Here is a 26,487-nt window from a genome sequence, read left to right as displayed (position 1 = left end):
TGCCTGGCCTGGGATTGGGGGGGGGGGGGGGGGGAGGGAGTATCAAATAGTCGCAGATATTTCAGCTGAGGAATCTCTCCTGGTGTTTTCATATCTCGTTTGCAAAGCAGCCAAAAATGCTGCGCGTCAGAAATGGGCAATTCCTGCAGGTGATTTCCGCATGGGCAGGAAAATATTATATTATACACAGAATGATGGATGGATGCTTGGATTAATCTCAGCCAAGGGTAATCACTCGGGCAGCATCCCAATCCATCATTTTTTTGTTCACCATGTCACCTCGGTTGGGACACAGCCATGTGCAAATCAGTCTTGCCCTGCTCCAGTGGGAACAGCCCAGCCTCCTGCAGATGTGCTTGGATAGCCCCGGTGGTCTCTGGGCCTCTGAGCCTGCATCTGTCCCGGGGGTGGAGGGGTGTGGGCACGCCGGTGTGGGTTGGCACCCTGTCTCTGCCCCCTGTAGATGTGCCTGGCCAGCCCCGGTGATCTCTGGGGCTCTGTGTCTGCTCTTAGGAGCTCCAGCATCTGTCCTGCAGGTAGAGGGGGACTGTAAAGGGGGGGGGGGGGGGGGAGAATTGTATGTGTGTGTGAATGTGTGGGACGCCTCGGTGTGGGGGTGGCACCCTGTGTCTGCCCCCTGCAGGTGGTGTATCTAAGAGTGCCTTTCAGGACCCGGTGGGGGCTGCTGCCTTTGTCTCAGCTCAGCTCCTGCACCTGTCTCGGAGGGGGCACCAGGGGATGAGCTCAGCTCCTGCATCTCTCCCAGAGGGGGCACCAGGGGGTGAACTCAGCTCCTGCGCCTGTCTTGGGGTGGGGGGGGGGCACCAGGGGTTGAGGTCAGCTCCTGCATCTGTCTCAGAGGGCACCAGGGGTGAGCTCAGATCCTGCATCTATCTCAGAGGGGGCACGAGGGGGTGAGCTCAGCTCCTGCATCTGTCCCGGAGGGGGCACCAGGTGATGAACTCAGCTCCTGCGCCTGTCTCTTGGGGTGGGGGGGGGGGGGCACCAGGGGTTGAGGTCAGCTCCTGCATCTGTCTCAGAGGGCACCAGGGGGTGAGCTCAGCTCCTGCGCCCACAGGAGATGCCCCCCACGCCCCCCCCCCGCTCCCTGCCATCGGCGGGGGCTGCTGGTGGCACCCACATGTTTATGTTGAAGGCGTCAGTGGTCCCAGCCGCACCGCCCTCGCCTCCTTCTTGTTTCTACAATAATTAGAGGTAATTTCCCGTCTGAATCCAAACATCCCTGAAGCTGAGGAGGGAGGGGGCGGCTCAGATGGATCTGCGGTCCCTGGGTCACCCCACGTCCTCTCCTTTCCTCTGGAGAGCCTGGGGGGCCGGGTGGGGCATGTAGGCATCCCTCCAGGGTGCACTCACTGGACACTACCCCGGCCCTGCACTCCGGGCTTCATGCCAACATCCTCCACTCAGGCTCTCTGAACATCCAAACCAGGCAAGACAAGTTTTAACTTTTTAAGGCCATTTATTCACCATTAAGGCCCCGACTTACCGAGAGTTCACATGTCATTTGGAGAGTTCTGCTGTTTTACTGTCATCCTGGGAGTTACTGGAAGTTGCAGTGACTCACTAGCAGTCACTTAGATGTTAGTTCAGTGACTGTTACTGTGAGCGCGGTGGGGCTCCCTGAGCTGAGATGGTTGACAGTGACTCGCCGTCATCATTTCACAATGTCTCTATGGTCAGTGTCACACTTCCTGTAAGCGGTGCTGCTGGTGGGAGGATGGTCACTGATCACTCTCTACCTTCGAAGTGAAGTGTAATGGTGACGCAGACCAGCTTACTGAAGCCAGGGACTGGTGCATCAGGCATGAGATGGGTTCTATGGTGATCAGTCTCTCACTGAAGCCATGGACCGGTGCGTCAGGCATGAGATGGGTTCTATGGTGTTCAGTCTCTCACTGAAGCCATGGACCGGTGCATCAGGCATGAGATGGGTTCTATGGTGTTCAGTCTCTCACTGAAGCCATCAACCGGTCTGTCACACATGAGACGGCTCCTGGGGTGTGGAGTTTCACTGAAGCCATGGACCGGTAGATGAGTCATGAGATGGCTCCTGGGGTGTAGAGTCTCTCACTGAAGCCATGGACTGGTCAATGAGTCATGAGATGGCTCCTGGAGTGTAGAGTCTCTCACTGAAGCCATGGACCAGTAGATGAGTCATGAGATGGCTCCTGGGGTTTGGAGTATCTCACTGAAGCCATGGACCAGTAGATGAGTCATGAGATGGCTCCTGTGGTGTAGAGTCTCTCACTGATGCCATGGACCAGTAGATGAGTCATGAGATGGCTCCTGTGGTGTAGAGTCTTTCACTGAAGCCATGGACTGGTAGATGAGTCATGAGATGGCTCCTGGAGTGTAGAGTCTCTCACTGAAGCCATGGACTGGTAGATGAGTCATGAGATGGCTCCTGGAGTGTAGAGTCTCTCACTGAAGCCATGGACTGGTAGATGAGTCATGAGATGGCTCCTGTGGTGTAGAGTTTTTCACTGAAGCCATGGACTGGTAGATGAGTCATGTGAAGGCTCTAGGGGTGTAGAGTCTCTCACTGATGCCATGGACCAGTAGATGAGTCATGAGATGGCTCCTGGGGTGTAGAGTCTCTCACTGAAGCCATGGACTGGTCAATGAGTCATGAAATGGCTCCTGGAGTGTAGAGTCTCTCACTGAAGCCATGGACCAGTAGATGAGTCATGAGATGGCTCCTGTGGTGTAGAGTCTCTCACTGATGCCATGTACCAGTAGATGAGTCATGAGATGGCTCTTGGGGTGTAGAGTCTCTCACTGAAGCCATGGACTGGTCAATGAGTCATGAGATGGCTCCTGTGGTGTAGAGTCTCTCACTGAAGCCATGGACCAGGAGATGAGTCATGAGATGGCTCTTGGGGTGTAGAGTCTCTCACTGAAGCCATTGACCAGTAGATGAATCATGAGATGGCTCCTGGGGTGTAGAGTCTCTCACTGAAGCCATGGACTGGTAGATGAGGCATGAGATGGCTCTTGGGGTGTAGAGTCTCTCACTGAAGCCATGGACTGGTAGATGAGGCATGAGATGGCTCTTGGGGTGTAGAGTCTCTCACTGAAGCCATGGACTAGGAGATGAGGCATGAAATGGCCCCTGGGGTGTAGACTCTCACTGAAGCCATGATCCGGTAGACGAGGTATGTGATCGCTCCTGGGGTGTAGAGTCTCACTGAAGCCATGGACCAGGAGATGAGGTATGAGATGGCTCCTGTGGTGTAAAGTCTCTCACTGAAGCCATGGACTGGTAGATGAGATATGAAATGGCTCCTGGGGTGTAGAGTCTCTCACTGATGCCATGGACCAGGCGATGAGGCATGAGATGGCTCCTGGGGTGTAGAGTCTCTCACTGAAGCCATGGACGGGTAGATGAGTCATGCGATGGCTCCTGGGTTGTAGAGTCTCCCACTGAAGCCATGGAACGTTAGATGAGTCATGAGATGGCTCCTGGGGTGTAGAGTCTCTCACTGAAGCCATGGACGGGTAGATGAGTCATGAGATGGCTCCTGGGGTGTAGAGTCTCTCACTGAAGCCATGGACTGGTAGATGAGGCATGAGATGACTCCTGGGGTGTAGAGTCTCTCACTGAAGCCATGGACGAGGAGATGAGGCATGAGATGCCTCGTGGGGTGTAGAGTCTGTCACTGAAGTCATGGACCAGTAGATCAGATATGGGAAGGCTCCTGGAGTGTACACTCTCACTGAAGCCATGGACCAGGAGGTGAGACATGAGATGGCCATTGGGGTGTAGAGTCTCACTGAAGTCATGATCTGGTAGATGAGTCATGAAAAGGCTCCTTTGGTGTAGAGTTTCTCACTGAAGCCATTGACTGGTAGATGAGTCATGAGATGGCTCCTGGGGTGTAGACTCTCACTGAAGCCATGAACTGGTAGATGAGGCATGAGATGGATCCTGGGGTGTAGAGTCTCACTGAAGCCATGGACCAGGAGATGAGGCATGAGATGGCTCCTGGGGTGTAGAGTCTCTCACTGAAGCCATAGACTGATAAATGACGCATGAGATGGCTCCTGGGGTGTAGAGTCTCACTGAAGTCATGATCTGATAGATGAGTCATGAGAAGGGTCCTGCGGTGTATACTCTCACTGAAGCCATGGACCGGTAGATGAGTCATGAGATGGCTCCTGGGGTGTATAGTCTCTCACTGAATCCATAGGCCAGTCGATGAGTCGTGAGATGGCGTCTGGGGTGCAGAGTCTCTCACTGAAGTCATGGACCATAGATCAGACATGGGAAGGCTCCTGGGGATAGGTTCCATGTATTCTTGATATGTTCCAGGTTCCCAGCAGGTGCCTTTCTCTTGTTTTTATTAAGATTTGTTACAGATCCAGCTGTTTGCACTGTCTCTGCTGAGAGCAACTGTCTCATGTGTCTCTTTTCTTGTGACAGCTCCACTGGCCCCCGACTCAGGAGCACGTGCACCAGTGTCAGATGGCGGGAAAGGACCCTAAGGTAGGCGCTGCTGATAAATGATATTCATTCAACACCAGGGGGCAAAGAGACTCCTCTCCTGTGCAACAGTGTTGTAAAATATTTGTAATATAACACTCTGGGGTTCCAGCCTCGGATATCTAAATTTGGCTCATAGGCAGCAACTCATTCACCTTAGACACACAAGATAAACGGAGGAAAAAACACAAGGAGCTCAGCTGTCTGAGCCACCTGAAAGGCAGACTGCAGCTTGCAATGACAGGCGAACTGACTGGAGAGCATCAGAAGGTAACACTGGTCCAGTCTGAGCTTGTCCTAGACACTGACAGCGCACCCACACATAGACACAGCACACATCTACACAGAGACACGTGACACATCCACAAGGCATGACACAACACATCCATGCTGTGACACATCCACACAGAGACACGTTATCCATGTAGGGACACACAACACATCCATAAAAAGACACACAACCCATCCACACTGCGTGAGACGACACATCCACACAGCATGACACTACACATCCACGCTGCAACACATCCACAGAGACACATGTTACATCCATATAGGGACACACAACACATCCATAGAAAGACACTCAACACATCTGCACTGCGTGACACAACACATCCACACCACATGACACAACACATCCACACTGCGACACATCCACACAGAGACACATGTTACATCCATATAGGAACACATGTCTGAAGAGTGAAGCCTGAGTGATTGGAAGCTCTGGAAGACTGCAGCGAGAGATACCTTCATTGAAAATGAGCAGTTGACAAAGGACTTGCCTGAAACAGCCTCTTACCCCGGCAAAGAGAAGGGGAAAAAAAGAACCTCTCTTTGTGACAATCCGGATGGAGGAAGTGGCCCTATAGGGCTGATCGAATCCTCAAAGACCCAATCAATCAATCAGGATTTTTTAAAGCGGCAAATCGCGTGTGAGGGTCTCAAGGCGCTGGTGTTGCTAGCTGCTTCGTGGTGATCTGTTCATTCAAACAGCCAGGTATTGAGTCCTTTTCTGAATTCCTGGAGCGATCCGGTGTTTCTGAGGTGCAGGGAACCCAAGGAATGAACAGTCTAGCGCAATGCCAGGTCTGAGCCACTGGTGGGGTCTGGACTGCACCAAAGACCCAAACAGCATGTGAATAGAAATAGTGCCGCGATGAAAGTGTATATAGGAGTGGAGCCGGTATTGGATGACTGGGTCCTGAGGTTCAAGTATGAAATCTTGGTTACGTTGAGATGTGAACTAGAGTCTAACTAGTAATCCGGTCTTCTGGTTGAGACGTGGGTTCTTGGTTAAGTTGGGATGTGGTCTAGGTATTGAGATGTGGTGAGTAGGTTCAGCTGTGATACAGTCAGATGGCTGAGGTGTGGTTTTAGGCTGAAGGTGTGGTCTACTTCTTATGTGGAGATGGTTGTGTGGGCTCTTGGCTAAGCTGAGATGTAGTGTAGTGGCTGTGTTTGGATGTGGTCTCACGATTGAGGTGTGGCCTCTTTGTAAAGTTGAGATGTAGTCTGGTGTCTAGCTTGAAATATGGCCTTGTGGTTGAGGTGTGCCCAATGTTAACGTGGGATGAGGCCTGGTGGGTTACATGTAGTCTGTAGGTTAAGTTGAGATGCTGTGGGATGGTTGAAGTATGATCTTGTCCTGAAGTTGTGAGATCGACCTAGTTTAGTTTTCGTTTTATAAATTTGTAAAGCGCATGGCTACCCGGGGGCATCCCAGCGCTATAATACACAATGAATGCCGGAAGAGCCAAAGGAAGCAGATTTAACTGCAGAAAAGGATGGTTTTCAACATCCTCCTGAAGAGAAGTTCAGAGGATTCCTGACGGCATTCAAAGGGCAGGGCATTCCAGAGCCAAGCAGCCCTGATGGAGAACGAGTTACTGCCCGATGATCTCTTGATAGAAGGGATGTAAACCTGTCGAGAGGATCGAGATGTAAGAGGTCTAGGGGGGGAATAAAGAAAGATCCGTTTTCTAAGGGAAAGGGGGCCCTTATTGTGTATGGCTCTATGAACAAGACACAAAGATTTAAACTGAATGCGCTGCTTAATCAGGAGCCAGTGAAGAGCTGCGAGTGCTGGTTTAGCGGAAAGATGCCTGGCGGTATTCATGAGAAGTCTAGCTGCCGCGTTCTGCATAACCTGCAGCCTCTTTATTACATAATCTGAGGAACTAAGATATAGAGAGTTCCCATAGTCCAGGCGAGAGAGAACTAGGGCTTGTGCAAGAATTCTTCTGGCAGCAAACGGCAGAAGTCCAACAATCTTCCTGAGACTTCTAATTAAGCCGAAGCAGATTGCAGAGGTTCTTTTAGCTTGAAGCTCCATAGTTAAGCGTGGATCAAGCAAAAAGCTGAGGCTTCTTACCTGTGTTATTGGAGGGGGAAGGCTGTTAAAAGCCTCTAAGTACATAGCCAGAGGGGCGGTAGGAGCGCCATTACCTACAATCATTACCTCTGATTTGCTGTCATTAAATTTCAGTTTCGACAGGGTCATCCAGTCCCCAATATCTTTCATGCAGTCGGCCAGGTTGGCAGAGGGAGAGTCCCTACTACTGGAGAGGGAAACCACCAATTGCGTGTCATCAGCATAAGTGACCATAGAAAGGTTATAAGGAGCGACTACTGTGGCCAAGGATGACAGATAGATGTTAAACAAGGTGGGGCTTAAAGATGAACCCTGCGGGACTCCAAAGGATAGAGACCTGACGTCAGACAAAAAAGAGCGATCCAAGACTTGGAAGGATCTTCCCATGAGGAAGGAGGAGAGCCAGGCAAGGGCTGGACCTCCTAACCCTATCTTGGAAAGTCTATCAAGGAGAAGAGTATGATCGACAGTGTCAAATGCTGCACTAAGATCAAGAAGGATAATAGCAGCATGACCACCTTGATCTAGAAGTTGCCGAGCAGATTCAGTTACAGTAAGGAGTGCCGATTCTGTACTGTGATGGGTTCTGAAACCCATTTGAGAAGGGTGTAAATGATCGTGGCTCTCAAGATACCTGGTCAATTGCAGGTTCACGTGCTTCTCCAGAATTTTTGCCAATATAGGAAGAAGGGCAATGGGTCGATAATTATCCAAGACAGAGGGATCCATCCTAGTTTTTTTTAAGAGAGGCTTTATGATTGCATGTTTGAGGGAACTGGGAAGAATACCGGCGGACAAGGAATTATTAAGTATTTCTGTCAAAGGACCAACAACAATATCTGCCGCCTTCAAAAGAATAGAAGGAGGGGCCGGGTCCAGGGGAGATCCCGATTTGATATTAGCAAGAAAGTTCTGAATTAGAGTGCCTGTAAGGGGGGAAAAATTGGTTAACTGGATCATACCAGTATGAAACTTCATCTCCTGCCCCATGAGGTTCTTCTGAGAGGGAGATGAAGGAAAACCGGAGTATATCTTATTGATCTTGTCCTGAAAGTGAGCGGCTAATACATTACTATGTGTAATAGAAGCTTCCACCGGGGAGGGCGGAATAGGGGGTATAGTGAGCTCCTTATAGATCTGAAAGATTTCTTTCTGAGAAGTGAACGAGTTCTCTATTCTACTGCTGTAATATAGAGCTTGTGTCGTCTTAATATTATGATGGTAAGATCTAATAGCTGATCTATAGGCTTCTTTAGCAGAAGGATTATAATCTTTCCTCCATATTCTCTCCATTTTTTTACAGTTCTTTCTGAGGTCTAATAGAGATGATGAAAACCAGGGACTAGACTTATGAGCAGGTTTTTTTTCCCTCAGTTTGCAAGGTAAAACTGAATTTAAAGAGGTAGAGATCCACTTGTTGAACAGGTCCACCGTATTAATGGCGGCATGGTCACTGGCTAAGGGAGAAGCACAGAGTGCCATATGCCAAGTGCTAGGTACCAACTTCGACCAAGCACGACCCATTTTGGTGCACCTGGGCTGTGTCTCTCTAGGAGCATCATAGGGAAACGTAAGTGACACTAAATAATGATCCGTCCAGAGTAAAGGTAGAGAGGAGGAAAAGGTGAGATTAGGGCTATTACTAAAGAAAAGGTCTAAAGTATGGCCTTTCGTGTGAGTTGGGCCAGTAACATGCTGGTCCATGTCCATAGAGGTGAAAGAGGCTAATAGTGATTTTGCCGATGGACAGTTAGGATTGTCTAGATGGATATTAAAATCGCCAAGGACGGTTAAATTAGAAGCCTTCCCAATATAACTGGCTACTACCTCCGGAATGACTTCTAAAAAGACTCCACAAGGGCCGGAGGGGCGATAGAGAAGGATTCCTGAGAAAGTATAAGTAGAAGACAGGTGCAAAGAAAAGAACATACTTTCACATCCTGGAATCTCCAGAGGCAGTGTCAAACATTTAATGGTGATTTTGTGAATAATAGCTATACCGCCACCTCTCAGAAGAGGTCTGTCTAAATGAGCTATAGAGTAGTTCGGAGGTAAGGTACTGCATATGTCCACTGAGGAATCTCCATTCAGCCAGGTTTCAGTGAGAAACAAGGCATCTGGTAATAGCTCATCAAGGAGCGTGTGAATATGTAAGGAGTGTGCCGCTAGAGAGCGGCAGTTAAGCAGTAATAACTTGCCTAATTGATGAGAGGAGGTGTTAGAAGGCGAGGTGAAATTGGGCGACCAAGAACAACTAGAACAAGGGGGACATGCAGACAGCTGGTTAGGCCCTACAGGAGTAAAGCATATCTGGGTGTTTCTAAGAGCATGAAGATGGGAAGCAGAATACCTAAAGATGTTTGATGAGAAACAAGCAACATCTCTGGGCCCTGGGCTCGTAAGGGCGCGGACGGGCGCAGACGGGCTTGCCTTGAGTCCTTTTCGTTAAAAATTCCCCCAGCAGATCGACCAACAATAAAAAGAGTAAAAATACTAAAATTGCAGGAACAGGCTTTAAAACTATTTAAAACTATTAAATTTCAAGGAGCAATACGGCTGAAAGTAGAATGGCCGTTCCGAAAATGCAGAGTGTACTTACTGGAGCCGACGGCTGCCCGTGTTTAAAAAAAGCATGGGGGAGGCCCGACCTCGCTCCAACACCAGCTACTAGACCGGCAACCAAGATGGCTGCCGGAGAATGGCACCGTAATGGCTGCCGTCCAGAAAAGTAAAAAGAAATGCAACAGGAGCCCCCTAAAAACCGGGCACCGGTGCAGAGCAAGGGAAATAAAACCAGAAAAACAATATTTTATAAAAATAGCACCCCTAAGGACTAAAATAAAAACTGAGTCCTTTTCGTTAAAAATTCCCCCAGCAGATCGACCAACAATAAAAAGAGTAAAAATACTAAAATTGCAGAAACAGGCTTTAAAACTATTTAAAACTATTAAATTTCAAGGAGCAATACGGCTGAAAGTGGCCATTCCGAAAATGCAGAGTGGACTTACTGGAGCCGGCGGCTGCCCGCGTTTAAAAAAAGCATGGGGGAGGCCCGACCTGGCTCCAACACCAGCTTTTAGACCGGCAACCAAAATGGCTGCCGGAGAATGGCACCGTAATGGCTGCCGTCCAGAAAAGTAAAAAGAGATGCACCAGGAGCCCCCTAAAAACCGGGCACCGGTGCAGAGCAAGGGAAATAAAACCAGAAAAACAATATTTTATAAAAATAGCACCCCTAAGGACTAAAATAAAAACTGAGTCCTTTTCGTTAAAAATTCCCCCATCAAATCGACCAACAATAAAAAGAGTAAAAATACTAAAAGTGCAGGAAGAGGCTTTAAAACTATTTAAAACTATTAAATTTCAAGGAGCAATACGGCTGAAAGTAGAATGGCCGTTCTGAAAATGCAGAGTGTACTTACTGGAGCCGGCGGCCGCCTGCGTTTAAAAAAAGCATGGGGGAGGCCCGACCTGGCTCCAACACCAGCTACTAGACCGGCAACCAAGATGGCTGCCGGAGAATGGCACCGTAATGGCTGCCGTCCAGAAAAGTAAAAAGAGATGCACCAGGAGCCCCCTAAAAACCAGGCACCGGTGCAGAGCAAGGAAAATAAAACCACAAAAACAATATTTTATAAAAATAGCACCCCTAAGGACTAAAATAAAAACTGAGCTTGTGTTTGAGGTGTGGTCTATTTCTTTTACCTTGAGATGTGGTGTGATGTTTGAGGTGTGGGCTCCTGCCTAAAGTGTGATGTGTTCTGGTGTCTAGGTAGAGTTATGGGCATGTGGTTAAGGTGATCCCACTGTTAAGCTGGGGTGTAGTCTAAAGCTTGAGGTGTGGTCTATAGGTTAAGTTGACATGAAGTCAGATAGCCAAGGAGCGGTCACGTGGTTGAGTAGTAATGTGGCCTAGGGCCTGAAATGTGGCCTCTTAGCTAAGTTCATGTTGTCTGGTGTCTAAACTGAGATCTGGTCTCGTAGTTGAGGGGTGGGCCAATTATTAGGTTGGGATGTAGTCTGGTGGTTAAATTAACTTGAGGGCTACTAACTAAATTGCCATTACAGACAGATCACTTTATTTGTTAGGAATAAATAAGAAGCTCATGGACACAATCTGAACCACATTATTAAGCGCATAGGACTGGACATTTAATATTTTATTTACGTGTTAATAACAAGAATTCTATTTTTTGTTGTAGTTGGACTGTGCAAATTTTCTACGTGTTCTCCACATCTACAACCAAACCCACCTGTTTGCCTGTGGGACCGGCGCTTTTCACCCCAGGTGCGCCTTCATTGAAATGAGCATCTTTGAGAAGGTAAGGCCCGTATTACGGCAGATTACACATGTGTTGGTTGCAGGGAGTCGTTTCTGTTCTGCAGAGAGTAATCTTTTCCTTCAGTGAATTAAGAGGCCTGGGTTTTCCTGCGCTAGACGGAGTCACATCAATGAAGGCTGGCGAGGTGGGCAGAGGTAGAAGCGAACTGGCTTACAAGCCGTCCTTTAGGGCGGAGGGGCCACGCCCCCCACCATTTGCCCCTCATGAAGAGTTTCTGTCAGGCGGGCCAAAGGTCAGCATGACAGAAACTCTTCATGTTCAGGTCAGAAGTCCAGGACCTGAACTTTGCTGGGCTGAAGAGGTCACAGCTCCTAATGGCATGACCTCCTGGGCTCAACAAAGGTGCCTCAAGGCCCTACCCTGGGTGACAAGGAAAGCGTCACCCATTGTCTTCACCCTGGGCGCTTCAGGTTTAAGCCTTGAAGCGCCCAGGGCGAGTGTCAATCAGTGACACCTCGTCACAGAGTGGTGTAGGGTCAGCAGTCTCACTGACCACATCCCACTCTGTGACGAGGCTGGACTGCTGCCTTCCCTCATTGACTGACCCTAGGTCAGCCAATGAGGGAAGGCAGCAGTCCCAACCCTCCTGAGACCTCCGAGGCTGAAGGTAAGTGTGTGTGTGTTTTTTTTTTTTTTATGAATGTTTGGTGCGTGCGTGTGTGTTTGAATGTTGATGAGTGTTGTGAATGGATGTGCGTGCGTGTGTGAATGAATGAGCGTGGGTGTGCTTCCCGCCCACCCCCCTCCCTCCTAAAATTGCCGGCCGCTGCTGCTTACAAGAGAGCGGGAGATCTCCCTGCAGCCCAGCTGCATTGAACATGTCAGTCTTCAGCCCTCATGGTGAGTATTCACTTTCATCCGAACACTGCCCCCTACTGGTGAAGTCTGGAATGACAATCTGCCTTTTCCACAGCTACTGGTGCCAGGTGTTATTATCAAGCAGGCACTGTCTGCTGCTGGTGAGGCACTGAAGGCTCCCTTCCTCCTCCATAACCCACTATCTGTGCTTGTACTCTCACCCAGGCAGTCAGTCAATCCGTTTTTATAAAGCACAGCTACTCACCCGTGAGGGTCTCAAGGCACTGTGCCCCTGCTGGTGAGACCTGGACGGGTTTACCCAAACAGTGCCTCTGCTGGGAGGCCTGGACTGGTTCCACCCAAACAGTGTCCATACTGGTGAGGTCTGGACTGGTTTCACCCAAACAGCGCCCCTGCTGGAGAAGCCTGGACTGGTTCCACCCAAACAGCGCCCCTGCTGGTGAGGTCTGGACTGGTTTCACCCAAACAGCGCCCATACTGGTGAGGTCTGGACTGGTTTCACCCAGCAGTGCCCATACTGGTGAGGTCTGGACTGGTTTCTCCCAAACAGTGCCCCTGCTGGTGAGTGAGGTCTGGACTGGTTTCACCCAAACAGTGCCCTTGCTGGTGAGGTCTGGACTGGTTTCTCCCAAACAGTGCCCCTGCTGGTGAGTGAGGTCTGGACTGGTTTCACCCAAACAGTGCCCCTGCTGGTGAGGTCTGGACTGGTTTCACCCAGCAGTGCCCCTACTGGTGAGTGAGGCCTGGACTGGTTTCACCCAGCAGTGCCCCTGCTGGAGAGGTCTGGACTGGTTTCTCCCAGTAGTGCCCCTGCTGGTGAGGGCTGGACTGGTTTCTCCCAAACAGTGCCCCTGCTGGTGAGTGAGGTCTGGACTGGTTTCACCGAGCAGTGCCCCTGCTGGTGAGGTCTGGACTGGTTTCACCGAGCAGTGCCCTTGCTGTTGAGGTCTGGACTGGTTTCTCCCAGTAGTGCCCCTGATGGTGAGGTCTGGACTGGTTTCACCCAGCAGTGCCCCTACTGGTGAGTGAGGTCTGGACTGGTTTCACCCAAACAGTGCCCCTGCTGGTGAGGTCTGGACTGGTTTCACCCAGCAGTGCCCCTACTGGTGAGTGAGGTCTGGACTGGTTTCACCCAGCAGTGCCCCTGCTGGAGAGGTCTGGACTGGTTTCTCCCAGTAGTGCCCCTGATGGTGAGGTCTGGACTGGTTTCACCCACACAGTGCCCTTGCTGGTGAGTGAGGTCTGGACTGGTTTCACCCAGCAGTGCCCCTGCTGGTGAGGTCTGGACTGGTTCCACCCAAACAGTGCCCATACTGGTGAGGTCTGGACTGGTTTCACCCACACAGTGCCCTTGCTGGTGAGTGAGGTCTGGACTGGTTTCACCCAGCAGTGCCCCTGCTGGTGAGGTCTGGACTGGTTTCACCCACACAGTGCCCTTGCTGGTGAGTGAGGTCTGGACTGGTTTCACCCAGCAGTGCCCCTGCTGGTGAGGTCTGGACTGGTTCCACCCAAACAGTGCCCATACTGGTGAGGTCTGGACTGGTTTCACCCACACAGTGCCCCTGATGGTGAGGTCTGGACTGGTTTCACACACACAGTGCCCCTGCTGGTGAGGTCTGGACTGGTTCCACCCAAACAGTGCCCATACTGGTGAGGTCTGGACTGGTTTCACCCACACAATGCCCCTGCTGGTGAGGTCTGGACTGGTTTCACCCACACAGTGCCCTTGCTGGTGAGTGAGGTCTGGACTGGTTTCACACACACAGTGCCCCTGATGGTGAGGTCTGGACTGGTTTCACACACACAGTGCCCCTGCTGGTGAGGTCTGGACTGGTTCCACCCAAACAGTGCCCATACTGGTGAGGTCTGGACTGGTTTCACCCACACAATGCCCCTGCTGGTGAGGTCTGGACTGGTTTCACCCAGCAGTGCCCCTGCTGGTGAGGTCTGGACTGGTTTCACCCACACAGTGCCCTTGCTGGTGAGTGAGGTCTGGACTGGTTTCACACACACAGTGCCCCTGCTGGTGAGGTCTGGACTGGTTTCACACACACAGTGCCCCTGCTGGTGAGGTCTGGACTGGTTCCACCCAAACAGTGCCCCTGCTGGTGAGGTCTGGACTGGTTTCACCCACACAATGCCCCTGCTGGTGAGGTCTGGACTGGTTTCACCCAGCAGTGCCCCTGCTGGTGAGGTCTGGACTGGTTTCACCCACACAGTGCCCTTGCTGGTGAGTGAGGTCTGGACTGGTTTCACCCAGCAGTGCCCCTGCTGGTGAGGTCTGGACTGGTTCCACCCAAACAGTGCCCATACTGGTGAGGTCTGGACTGGTTTCACCCACACAGTGCCCCTGATGGTGAGGTCTGGACTGGTTTCACACACACAGTGCCCCTGCTGGTGAGGTCTGGACTGGTTCCACCCAAACAGTGCCCATACTGGTGAGGTCTGGACTGGTTTCACCCACACAATGCCCCTGCTGGTGAGGTCTGGACTGGTTTCACCCACACAGTGCCCTTGCTGGTGAGTGAGGTCTGGACTGGTTTCACACACACAGTGCCCCTGATGGTGAGGTCTGGACTGGTTTCACACACACAGTGCCCCTGCTGGTGAGGTCTGGACTGGTTCCACCCAAACAGTGCCCATACTGGTGAGGTCTGGACTGGTTTCACCCACACAATGCCCCTGCTGGTGAGGTCTGGACTGGTTTCACCCAGCAGTGCCCCTGCTGGTGAGGTCTGGACTGGTTTCACCCACACAGTGCCCTTGCTGGTGAGTGAGGTCTGGACTGGTTTCACACACACAGTGCCCCTGATGGTGAGGTCTGGACTGGTTTCACACACACAGTGCCCCTGCTGGTGAGGTCTGGACTGGTTCCACCCAAACAGTGCCCATACTGGTGAGGTCTGGACTGGTTTCACCCACACAATGCCCCTGCTGGTGAGGTCTGGACTGGTTTCACCCAGCAGTGCCCCTGCTGGTGAGGTCTGGACTGGTTTCACCCACACAGTGCCCTTGCTGGTGAGTGAGGTCTGGACTGGTTTCACACACACAGTGCCCCTGCTGGTGAGGTCTGGACTGGTTTCACACACACAGTGCCCCTGCTGGTGAGGTCTGGGCTGGTTCCACCCAAACAGTGCCCATACTGGTGAGGTCTGGACTGGTTTCACCCACACAATGCCCCTGCTGGTGAGGTCTGGACTGGTTTCACCCAGCAGTGCCCCTGCTGGTGCGGGCTGGACTGGTTTACCATCTCCAGTTACACAGTTCACAGTATTAGCTTTTAATCCTCGGCAGTACCGGTACCTTGAGTGGGCCAGGGCTTGTCAAGACTGAGCTCCAGAATGCTGAGGTGCTTTGGCAAAGCAAACAGGCCTGTCTTCAGTGCGCGGACACGTGCAGACAGAGGTACACACGTGTGATTGGTGCCAGCCAGTGCTCGCATGCATTAGCAGACCACGGCTCGACGCACTGGCTTTGCCAATGCTTGTGTTTTTTATTAACATTTGGCCGTGTTGCACCTTTCCATTTTCACGGACCCCTCTGTACCCCCAGGTCTTTCCACACCTCTTCCTTCTGCACAAACACTCAAAGCAGAGTAATGTAACTTGAGCTCGTGAGCCCCGCACAGTGCGGCGGGTGATGGAGAGCTCATGGTGTGATCCTCGGCATCTCCATCAGCAGCACACGCGGTGACGTCATGGGGCTCTGGACTTCTCCGTCCACCACCTGGGCTGCAGGTTGTCGTTTGGCCTTACCTTAGCCCAAGGCGTCTAAAAGTGCCCCCCCCCCCCCCAACCCCCAGTTTGTGGCTCCCCCGCAGCAGTGCTGATGGCCTTGAAGCTTGGGGTGCGCAGGACGGGTGCACATGCAGTGATGCACAACTGCGAGTGACAGATCCAAGAGAACGTCGCTAATTCATGTTTTGATAAAAGCAAATTACTTTGTGAAGCAAAAAATGACGAAACCCCAATTAAACAACCAATCCTGGTGTTTAACGTTCCTTCTCGACGTCTCTTCACCACCAGGCGCCGTCGGTGAGAGCTCCTGGTGGCGGTGTGCCACGGGTCCAGTGGGCACATGTAGCGCCTTCCTTCACCCCCGTCCCCCCGTCTGACTCTTCCCACCGTGGTATCACTCACAGGACTGAGCTGCACACTCACTCCTTCCAAGGACAGAGCTCAGAGCAGCCGTCAGGATCAACTCACAGCAGCCAAAGGGAGACACAAGATTACAGCGCCTTGAGGCGGCCACCGCGGGGTGAGGCGCACCAACCTCTACATAAAAACACACAACACGGGGTCACAAGGGTACACGGCCACAGTGGATGTAAAACACACACCACGGGGTCACGTGGTACACGGCCACGTGCCTGCGGTGGATGTAAAAAACACACCACGGGTCACAGCTACGGCCACATGCCAGAGGTGGGTGTAAAACACACACCACACTGTTACCACGGGGTCACGGGGTACACGACCCCATGCTAGCGGTGGATGTAAAATACACACCACGGGGTACACGACCACATGCCAGCGGTGGATGTAAAACACACACCACGGGGTCACAGGGTACACGGCCACATCCCAGGGTGGATGTAAAACACATACCACGGGGTCACAGGGTTCACGGCCACATCCCAGTGTGGATGTAAAACACACACCACGGGGTACACGGCCACGTGCCGGCGGTGGATGTAAAACACACATCACGAGGTCACGGGGTACACGGCCACATGCCGGCGGTGGATGTAAAACACACACCACGGGGTACACGGCCACGTGCCGGCGGTGGATGTAAAATACACACCACGGGGTCACAGGGTTCACGGCCACATCCCAGTGTGGATGTAAAACACACACCACGGGGTACACGGCCACGTGCCGGCGGTGGATGTAAAACACACATCACGAGGTCACGGGGTACACGGCCACATGCCGGCGGTGGATGTAAAACACACATCACGAGGTCACGGGGTACACGGCCACATCCCAGGGTGGATGTAAAACACATACCACGGGGTCACAGGGTTCACGGCCACATCCCAGTGTGGATGTAAAACACACACCACGGGGTACACGGCCACGTGCCGGCGGTGGATGTAAAATACACACCACGGGGTCACAGGGTTCACGGCCACATCCCAGTGTGGATGTAAAACACACACCACGGGGTACACGGCCACGTGCCGGCGGTGGATGTAAAACACACATCACGAGGTCACGGGGTACACGGCCACATGCCGGCGGTGGATGTAAAATACACACCACGGGGTACACGGCCACGTGCCTGCGGTGGATGTAAAACACACACCACAGTGTTACAGTGATACCACGGGGTACACGGCCACATCCCAGGGCGGATGTAAAACACTCACCAAGGGGTCACAGCTACGGCCACATGCCAGGGTGGGTGTAAAACCCATCTTCGGATCCTTTCTCAGTTAGAGCAAGGAAGGAACAATGATCACTCCCCGTGAAATGTAATAAAATGCACTGAGACATCTGGTTTGCTATTTCACTGGTTTCTTCTTTGAATGTTGCATTCTTTCCCAGAAAAGGACTTTTCTTGAAACAAACCTGACAGAGCTCTCTACACATGCATGCACGGTGCACCTCGTCAGCTTGTTTGCAGGGACCGAGCTGCTTTCGGATGGTTTCAGGCTTCACCCCACATTCCCTGCAGGTCGCTGCTGCGCCTGAAAGCAATGCACCGCGTGCTTCCAATGGACGCCCCAGGGGGCGCTATAATGCAGACAGGAACCAGGAGGGTGGTCCTGAGAGGGGAACACTGCCCTGAGCCTAACACACTCACGTATGTTTCAGAAATGTAGGGACATGAGGTCTTAATTATCTAAAGCTGTCTGGAGCCAGATGATGGAATGGTAAGAAGGCCGACTTTAGGGCGGTGCGGCCGGTGCAGCTGCACCGGGCGCTGACTTTGGTGGAGTGTGCTGTGTTTAAAGATAACTCATGGGTTTCAAAGGACTGAATTAGTCTAGTGGCAGTTTTGAGTCATCTAAGGTAGCGCAGATGGTTAATGTGCCTGCTGCAGAGAACGTGTAGTGTGCAGATCATAGAGCTGAGTTTGAGTGAACTATGAGCACCCCTATAAACAAATTAAATGTATCTGAGAGGGGGGCTATGGAGAGATGAGGGGTGCTGCTGGAGGGTGGTAGTGAGGGACTTTGTGGAGAAGGAGGTCATGGGAGGAGCTGAGAGCAGTGACATCACCCTGGTGCTCTCTGGCTGTGCTGCGGGTGAGGGGCAGCTCCTGGGTCCTCTGAGGGCACAGTCCTGTCCTGGACAAGCAGGCCTGGTCCATGCACAGGGCCTAGCACCTTAAAGCCATTAGGGGTTCTTACTTTGTTGGGCAAAACAGCTTTTCAGACCTTGAACTGTCCCAAACGACTGTAAATGTTCGCCCATTAACACTTTCATTCGAAGAGCCCCAGTTGAAAGCCCCCCCCCAACACACACCTCCCAGTGCTGAATCAAGCTTTCATTGCCTCTAGGAAAAACACAAATTTAAAAACCTTAAGGGTTTTTTTGCACTGAAATGGTGGCCACTTCTTTTACCTTCAAAACTGAACATGAAGTCCAGGCTGCAGGTCACGTGACTCTGGATTCTCAGCTCTCAGCGCTTTACTTCTGGGACTTGTAGTTTGACTTGTCTCATTGCCCTGTCGGCTTGGCATCCTAGGTGATGCTGGCCGAAAATCCAGGACTGGCTCAAGGTGTCACGCAGCATGGAGTAACCTGGGGTGTGAGACTGGTGTTCACTTATTTTGAAGAAGTCCACTCTTGCAGTCCACGACAAGCGCCACGTGGCAAGCGAGCATAGCGAGCAAACCCGACCTTCTTATAGAGGGTTCCTGGGGTCTCCCCTCAAAAAAACGTTGAAAACTGGGCAAATAGTGCATTTCCAAGCGAATATGAGAAAGGACGTAGGTTAATAAAGCAACTGTGAAAGTGTAGTTATGACGTCAATAAACAGATGTCATATGATAATGATGACATAATAAATATTCTTCATAAACGAGCCAAAGAATTGGAGGGTTACAAAGTCCTAGTAAATACACAGTGAACAAATGTTCTCTGTAAATCTTACAACATTGTGTGCTGCAGAAAGAGGGATGGCCAATGACCAATGAAGATGACCTTTGCCTCGTAATAAAAGGGCTGCTGAGCGCCCCTTACTGACGACCACCCTTACAATGGCTTATTCCATCACTGACGAGATGTGAACACAATTAAGAAGGTATTCAGACGATTGCATCTCTAGTAGGGGTGACATCTGCCTCCAGGCCAGTTCATGTCAGAGCCCTTAGGAACGGAAATGAGCGTTTTCTTCTGAATTCCCAGTGGCCCGCAGGACCTGGCTGTTCCAATAAGCTTCTGGGACCTGCAAGCGCCTGGATACCCTATTGGATGATTAGCCTGGCTTTATAAATCCCGATTGATTGTTGGATTGATTGACCCTAATGCGTCCGGACCAGAACATGATTCCCTGGCAGCTGAATACATCAGTGCAAGCATTTTGTGAAGGTCTCCAAGAGGTCACAATTTAACCGGATGCCGCAGGGCCCAGTACGGTTGTGGCTGTCTAACTATATGAGGTGCGCCCTCCTTTCTAGACAATTGCTCTATTTAGTGCATTTGTGGCAAGCAGTTCATCAGTAAGCCACAACAACACCTCTTCAAACTTTAACACCACAGGCTAGTTCCACCTGGCAGCTTCAGCATATGTGTGTCGGGCGAGTGTCTGTGTGCACCTGCAAACACACATATACACAGACACACCCTTGCCTTGCAGTGGAACTGTACCTCCCGTTCAGTGGCCAATAAACTAAAGGGTGTGTGCCTAGATGCTGTGATCTTTAACTATGTGCCAGGAGGGAGTGTACCTAGGCACTGTGAGCGCTGGTGTGTGCCTGGCCATAGTGAGAGCAGGCAGGGTGTGTGCCAAAGCCACATGAGTGCTTGGTTTGAGCCTGGCCCCTGTGAATGCAACGCTGCACCTGACCCCTGTGAACGCAAGGGGGCAGATTTACTAGGCCCTAGCCCCTCTGAGCTCCACACTACTCTCATTCTTTTACACTAATGTGGCGTTAAGGAGGCCATTCTCCACCATATTTACAATGTGGCACAATGCTTGCATTGCGCTACGTTACACCCCCTTCCACCACAATATGCCTGCACCAGGCATAATGTATGCAAAGGGCGCGTTCCGGCACAGGGAGGCCTGTAAAAATGGTGCAGTGAAATCTACTAGATTTCACTGCACCACTTTTAGCGTCTTTTTTAACACCTGCTCAGAGCAGGCATTAAAATGACGCGGCCATTACTCTCAATGGGCCTCCCTTTACTTTGCAGGATTAGCGCTACAATTTCTGGCTCTAATCATGTATTTCATCATACACTTTGATGGTATTTTCCTAACGTGCACCATGGTGTGCCGTATTGCAAATATGAGTGCAGAGTGTGTAACCCGCCCTCTGATTGCAGCATTCTAGTCCAAGTGTCGTAACACACACATCCAGTAAGAGAGGCCACACCTCTTGTAAAGGAGCCTTCCTATTCATCACAGGCTATGCCTTTTGTATCCCACCACCTTTTTCACATCACGGAAAGCACTGTAAGACACCTTCCTCTTCTTGTGTGCCGTGCAGTAGGTCTCCGCTCACCCACGGGGCCTGCAAAGTCATCTTTACATCTCACTAAACTCTCACTCAAAACCTCCCTGTGCTGATGAGAGCTGAATGCTGCTTACTAACCACACATTCCATCATGTGAACAACTTCTGTCCCTGTAAATAACAATATTTTCCCTATATTACATATCGGAAGCACTGTCCATATTTGTGCCTTCGTGCACCCTGAAATATGGGCTCCCTAATTTAAAAAAAAAATGCATTTCCCTCTGCACAGGTGCAAATTCCAACATGCCTGGGCCAAGGAGAGCGTATCTCTAGGGGACATGCACCCATTCGCATGGGGGTATTCCCAAGAAAATTAGAGAATCCTTTTCGCCAAAGGATTTGTACTGTTTTAGAAACACTCTGATAGAGGCAAAGAGGCCATCAGGAGCCACACTAAGGGCCTGTGATGGATATCCCGTCCGCCGAAATCTAAATTCCATTAAGTCCAAACGGACTTAGACTTTGACGGATGGGATATCCATCACTGTTGTGACAGAATAACCTGTCCACCAAGTTGTGTATCAGGCCCTAGATGTGGACCGCAGAGAGGTCCGTGCACCCCTGAGGGCACCTCTACGGAGGAGGACATAGGGGGTCCCAGGGACCCACTGACATCACCCTGTAGGTGGGAGTAGTGACTCACTGTGCATGCCTGCAGGAGGATCTCTGCACCCCTTTGGAACACAGGCTGCGTTTTGCCTAAAGTGGGCGACAGACCAGCAGCTTCAAACAGCCGGCCTGCTATTCACTGATGACGAGTTGTTTACAGGATAGGTGTGAGTTTGTCCCTGCACTGTGAACAGCGCAACCACTGAAAGAGGGTGCACTGTCCTGTCCTGCACCCAGAGGGGGGCAGTGTGTCCTATGGTGATGTGACTCCAGGTATGCACTGAAAACTGATGGGGCCTTTGTGACTAAGGGCCTCATTACGAGTGGCCCACAGAGGAAGTCATAATTGGCACACCTAATTGGCAACTTTTTAAAATCTGACATTATAGGTCTAACCACTACTATAAGTTTTGCTTTTTAAAACGGAGCTTAACATGCATGTGTTGGTGTTTTATGCACCAAACTACACCTGTACCGGTACCTCCCGGGAACCTGACCCCTGCCAGTGACCAAAACCAAAATACACCTGTACTGGCATCTGCCAGGAACCTAACCACTGCCAGTGACCAAAACCAAACTACACCTGTACCGGCATCTGCTGGGAATCTGGCCCCTGCCAGTGACCAAAACCAAAATACACGTGTGCCGGCATCTGCTGAGAACCTGTCCCCTGCCAGTTACCAACGTACACCTGTACCGGCATCTGCTGGTAATCTGCCCCCGCCAGTTACCAAAATACCCCTGTACCAGCATCTCCTGGGAATCTGCCCCCTGCCAGTTGCAAAAGTACACCTGTACCGGCATCTCCTGGGAATCTGCCCCCTGCCATACCCCTGTACTGGCATCTCTGGGGAATATGCCCCCTGCCAGTTACCAAAGTACACCTGTACCGGCATCTCATGGGAATCTGCCCCCTGCCATACCCCTGTACTGGCATTTCCGGGGAATCTGCCCCCTGCCAATTACCAAAATACACTTGTACCAGCATCTTCCGGGAATCTTCCCCATGACAGTAACAAAAGTACACCTGTACCGGCACCTCCCGGAAATCTGCCCCCAACAGTAACCAAAATACCCATCTCCTGGGAACCTGACGCCTGCCAGTGACCAAAACCAAAATACAGCTGTACCATCATCTGCTGGGAACCTGCCCCCTGCCCCCTGGCAGTGACCAAAACCAAAATACACCTGTACCGGCAACTCTCAGGAACCTGCCCCCTGCCAGTGACCAAACCCAAAATACACCTGTACCTGCATCTCCCAGAAACCTGCCCCCTGCCAGTGACCAAAAGCAAAATACACCTGTACCGGCATCTCCCGGAAACCTGCCCCCTGCCAGTGACCAAAATCAAAATACACCTGTACCGGCATCTCCCGGGAACCTGACCCCTGCCAGTGACCAAAATCAAAATACACCTGTACCGGCATCTGCCGGAAACCTAACCACTGCCAGTGACCAAAACCAAAATACACCTGTACCGACATCTGCTGGAAACCTAACCAGTGCCAGTGATCAAAACCAAAATACACCTGTACCGGCATCTGCCGGAAACCTAACCACTGCCAGTGACCAAAACCAAAATATACCTGTACCGGCATCTCCCAGGAACCTGACCCCTGCCAGTGACCAAAACCAAAATACACCTGTACCGGCATCTGCTAGAAACCTAACCACTGCCAGTGACCAAAAGCAAAATACACCTGTATCGGAATCTCCTGGGGACCTGACCCCTGCCAGTGACCAAAACCAAAATACTGCTGTACCGGCATCTCCCGGGAACCTGACCCCTGCCAGTTACCAAAGTACACCCGTACCAGCATCTGCTGCAAACCTAACCACTGCCAGTGACCAAAACCAAAATACACCTGTACCGACATCTGCTGGAAACCTAACCACTGCCAGTGACCAAAACCAAAATACACCTGTACCGGCATCTGCCGGAAACCTAACCACTGCCAGTGACCAAAACCAAAATACACCTGTACTGGCATCTCCCGGGAACCTGACCCCTGCCAGTGACCAAAACCAAAATACACCTGTACCGGCATCTGCCGGGAACCTGACCCCTGCCAGTGACCAAAACCAAAATACACCTGTACCGGCATCTCCCAGGAACCTGACCCCTGCCAGTGACCAAAACCAAAATACACCTGTACCGGCATCTGCCGGGAACCTGACCCCTGCCAGTGACCAAAACCAAAATACACCTGTACCGGCATCTCCCAGGAACCTGACTCCTGCCAGTGACCAAAACCAAATTACTCCTGTACCGGCATCTCCTGGGAACATGACCCCTGCCAGTTACCAAAGTACACCTGTACAGGCATCTCCTGGGAATCTGCACCCTGCCAGTGACCAAAAACAAAATACACCTGTACCGGCATCTGTTGGGAATCTGTCCCCATCAGTTACCAAAATACACCTGTACCGGCATCTGCAGGGAATCTGCCCCTTGACAGTAACCAAAGTACACCTGTACCGGCATCTCCCGGGGATCTGACCCCTAACAGTGACCAAAGTATACCTGTACCTGGATCTCCCGGGAACCTGACCCCTGCCAGTGACCAAAACCAAAATACACCTGTACCGGCATATGCTGGGAATCTGCCACCTGCCAGTTACCACAAACCTAGCTGTTGGTCAAGAATTTTCAATTCTTTTAAGGACACGAAGGCTCAGTTGATGCTTCTCTTTCTATGCTTTATTTTTCTCAGCAGCCAACAAAAAGAGAGTCTTTTTTAAAACTAAATTTCCCATTAAAACATACTGATCACATGGCCAACCATAGAGGATCCTCCTATAAAAACTGGTGACATCAAAACTCGTCCTCTTTCATTGGAAAACCGCGCACAAAACATTGCCTAGCATGAACTGCAGTCTCACAAGAATAACATTCCTAAAGTCCATAGAACACTCTCAACTGATGGAGGCCGGAACCGGGCCATCCAAGGCAACCACGAATCCCATGAGATAATCCAACTCGGACTAGAGGAAGACGAGAAGATGAAGAGCTCCCAGTGGAGAATAATGCAGCAGAACTTCAAGTTTGCTTCTACCTAGATACAAAGAGGGAAAGCCATAAAAGCTATTCTCAAACCATCATTCAACATGTCATATAGAAAGGAAAATAAAACTTTGTTCATTCAAAACATTTGAAATAACATAAATGTACTTATACCTTATGATGCACAATAACATCTATTCGGGGTGGGATAATCCTCGCCTCCGTGTCCTCAATAGAATTGAAAATTCTTGACACAACCACTAGAAAATGTTATCTTCTATGTCAGCACCGGAGGCTCCGATTATGCTGGTTCAAAGCTGTATTCCCCCCACTAAACCTACATCCACAATTGATTTATAATAAAATAATTTAAAAGTGGATTCATTTGACCAATCCCTGCTTTCATGATTTCATCCAAACGAGAACCTAGAGATAAAGATTTTGACGTCATAGCGCCTCAAGCAGAATGAGCCCCAAACACGGAGATGTCAATACCCGCTTCAGAAAGTAGCCAACGCATCCATCCAGGCAAGGTGGTAGACTCAAAATCAGGCACAATAACATAGTTAATTTAGCTGATAACTGTTTACATGACAGATACTTATTATCAGGCCATGATTTCAAAAACCTGAGCACAATATCCACATCCGATACGGAAGTGTATTGAGGTTGAGGAGGAGTAGACAACCGAATAGCCCTCAGCAATGTGTATACCAAAGGATCTTCTCCGACCGGCTTACCATTAACCGAAATATGACCCTCAGATATAGCGGATCTGTAATTATTCACTGATCTAGATGCTTGCCCTGACTCAGCTAAAGAAGATAATAAATTAATCATGAAACAAACATCCACCTGGGAGGGATCCAAACCCCTTTCGCTACTCCAGTTAGCCCATCTACGCCATGCCAAAGCATATTGTTTGTGGATATTACTGAACCAGGATTGTTGGATGTATGCAGATGCCTGGGACAAAATTCCTGGCAATTCCAATCTACCCCTCAAACCCTCGGCCACAAACCACAACTGCTAAGAGAGAATCAGAGGATGTGGAATGCCTGCTGGGTTCAGCAACAGATTCCGACTGTGAGGAACGAGAAGGGGAGAGTCGAAGGACATCTCCAGGACCATGGGAAACCAAAGCTGTGCCCTCCACATAGGCGTCACCAAGACAGGCTTGGTTTTCTGATGACGTACCTGGACCAGAACCCTGGGAATCATCCTGAACGGATGGAAAGCATACCCTTTGTGGGATGAGCAGTCCTGCAAGAATGCATCCGTCGCCCAGGCCTCCGGATCCAGAAGCCAACTGAAGAAGACAGGAATTTGATGGTTGAGCCGCGAGGCAAAGAGGTCTACTGAACAAGGCCCCCAGGTGTGATTGAGGAGAGCGAAGACCCTTGGTTGTAGCCTCCAATCGCTGAAATCCCGGAGGTGATGAGAGTACCAGTTGGCACCTGAATTGCTGGTCCCCGTCAGGTGTTCCGCAATGATTGAAATCCAATGTTGCAGGCAATAATGCCATAGGTGCTTGGCAATCTCTGTCAACATCCGAGATCTCGTACCCCCAGACTGTTGACACAGCGAACCGCTGATAGATTGTCCATTCTCAGCAATATGCAACAATCCGACTTGGCAGAGGAAAGGCTGCTGATCACAAAGGAACCCGCCAGCAGTTCCAGGAAGTTGATATGGAGTTGAAGCTCAGACTCCGACCAATGACATCCTGTGCAGAGGGGACCTCTCTGGCACTCCATCCCCATCTGCTGGGATCCGACTCCAGAATGACATCCGGGGCACTGCCAAAAATCGCCCTGCCATTCCAGCCATCCAATTCATTTCCATCCTGGCTTCCTGCAAAAAGCTGTATCTGGTCTGAATACGCTAACCCCTTCTGCAAGTGCTGTATCTTGAGGCGTTGAAGGACAATGTCATGGAGAGGACCCGGGAATATCACCTGAATAGACGAAGTCAAAAGGCCTACAATCCGAGCAACTGATCTCAATGATATTGTCTGGTCTCGCAAGGCAGACCTCAACTCCCTCTTGATATTCTGAATCTTTTGAGAAGGGAGAATCAATTGGGACAACACCGAATCTCTCTGGAATCCCAAAAATTCCAGCCGTTGAGAGG

General features: G+C 50.8%; 1 protein-coding gene across 1 annotated transcript in view; it reads left to right on the top strand.

Annotated features, from left to right (window-relative positions):
- Nucleotides 1–26,487, top strand: part of LOC138258830 (semaphorin-3A-like) — a 248,405-nt gene that overhangs the window by 115,650 nt on the left and 106,268 nt on the right. Inside the window, exons 3-4 of the mRNA XM_069206102.1 lie at nt 4,445–4,507; nt 11,084–11,203. Coding sequence (XP_069062203.1) covers nt 4,445–4,507; nt 11,084–11,203 — 183 coding nt within the window. The remainder of the gene's footprint in view (nt 1–4,444; nt 4,508–11,083; nt 11,204–26,487) is intronic.

The sequence above is a fragment of the Pleurodeles waltl genome, chromosome 9 (assembly GCF_031143425.1).
Source record: "Pleurodeles waltl isolate 20211129_DDA chromosome 9, aPleWal1.hap1.20221129, whole genome shotgun sequence".
NCBI classification, from domain to species: Eukaryota; Metazoa; Chordata; class Amphibia; order Caudata; family Salamandridae; genus Pleurodeles; species Pleurodeles waltl.
The sequence above is the reverse complement of the archived record's forward strand: the minus strand, read 5'-3'. Positions and strand labels throughout refer to the sequence as shown.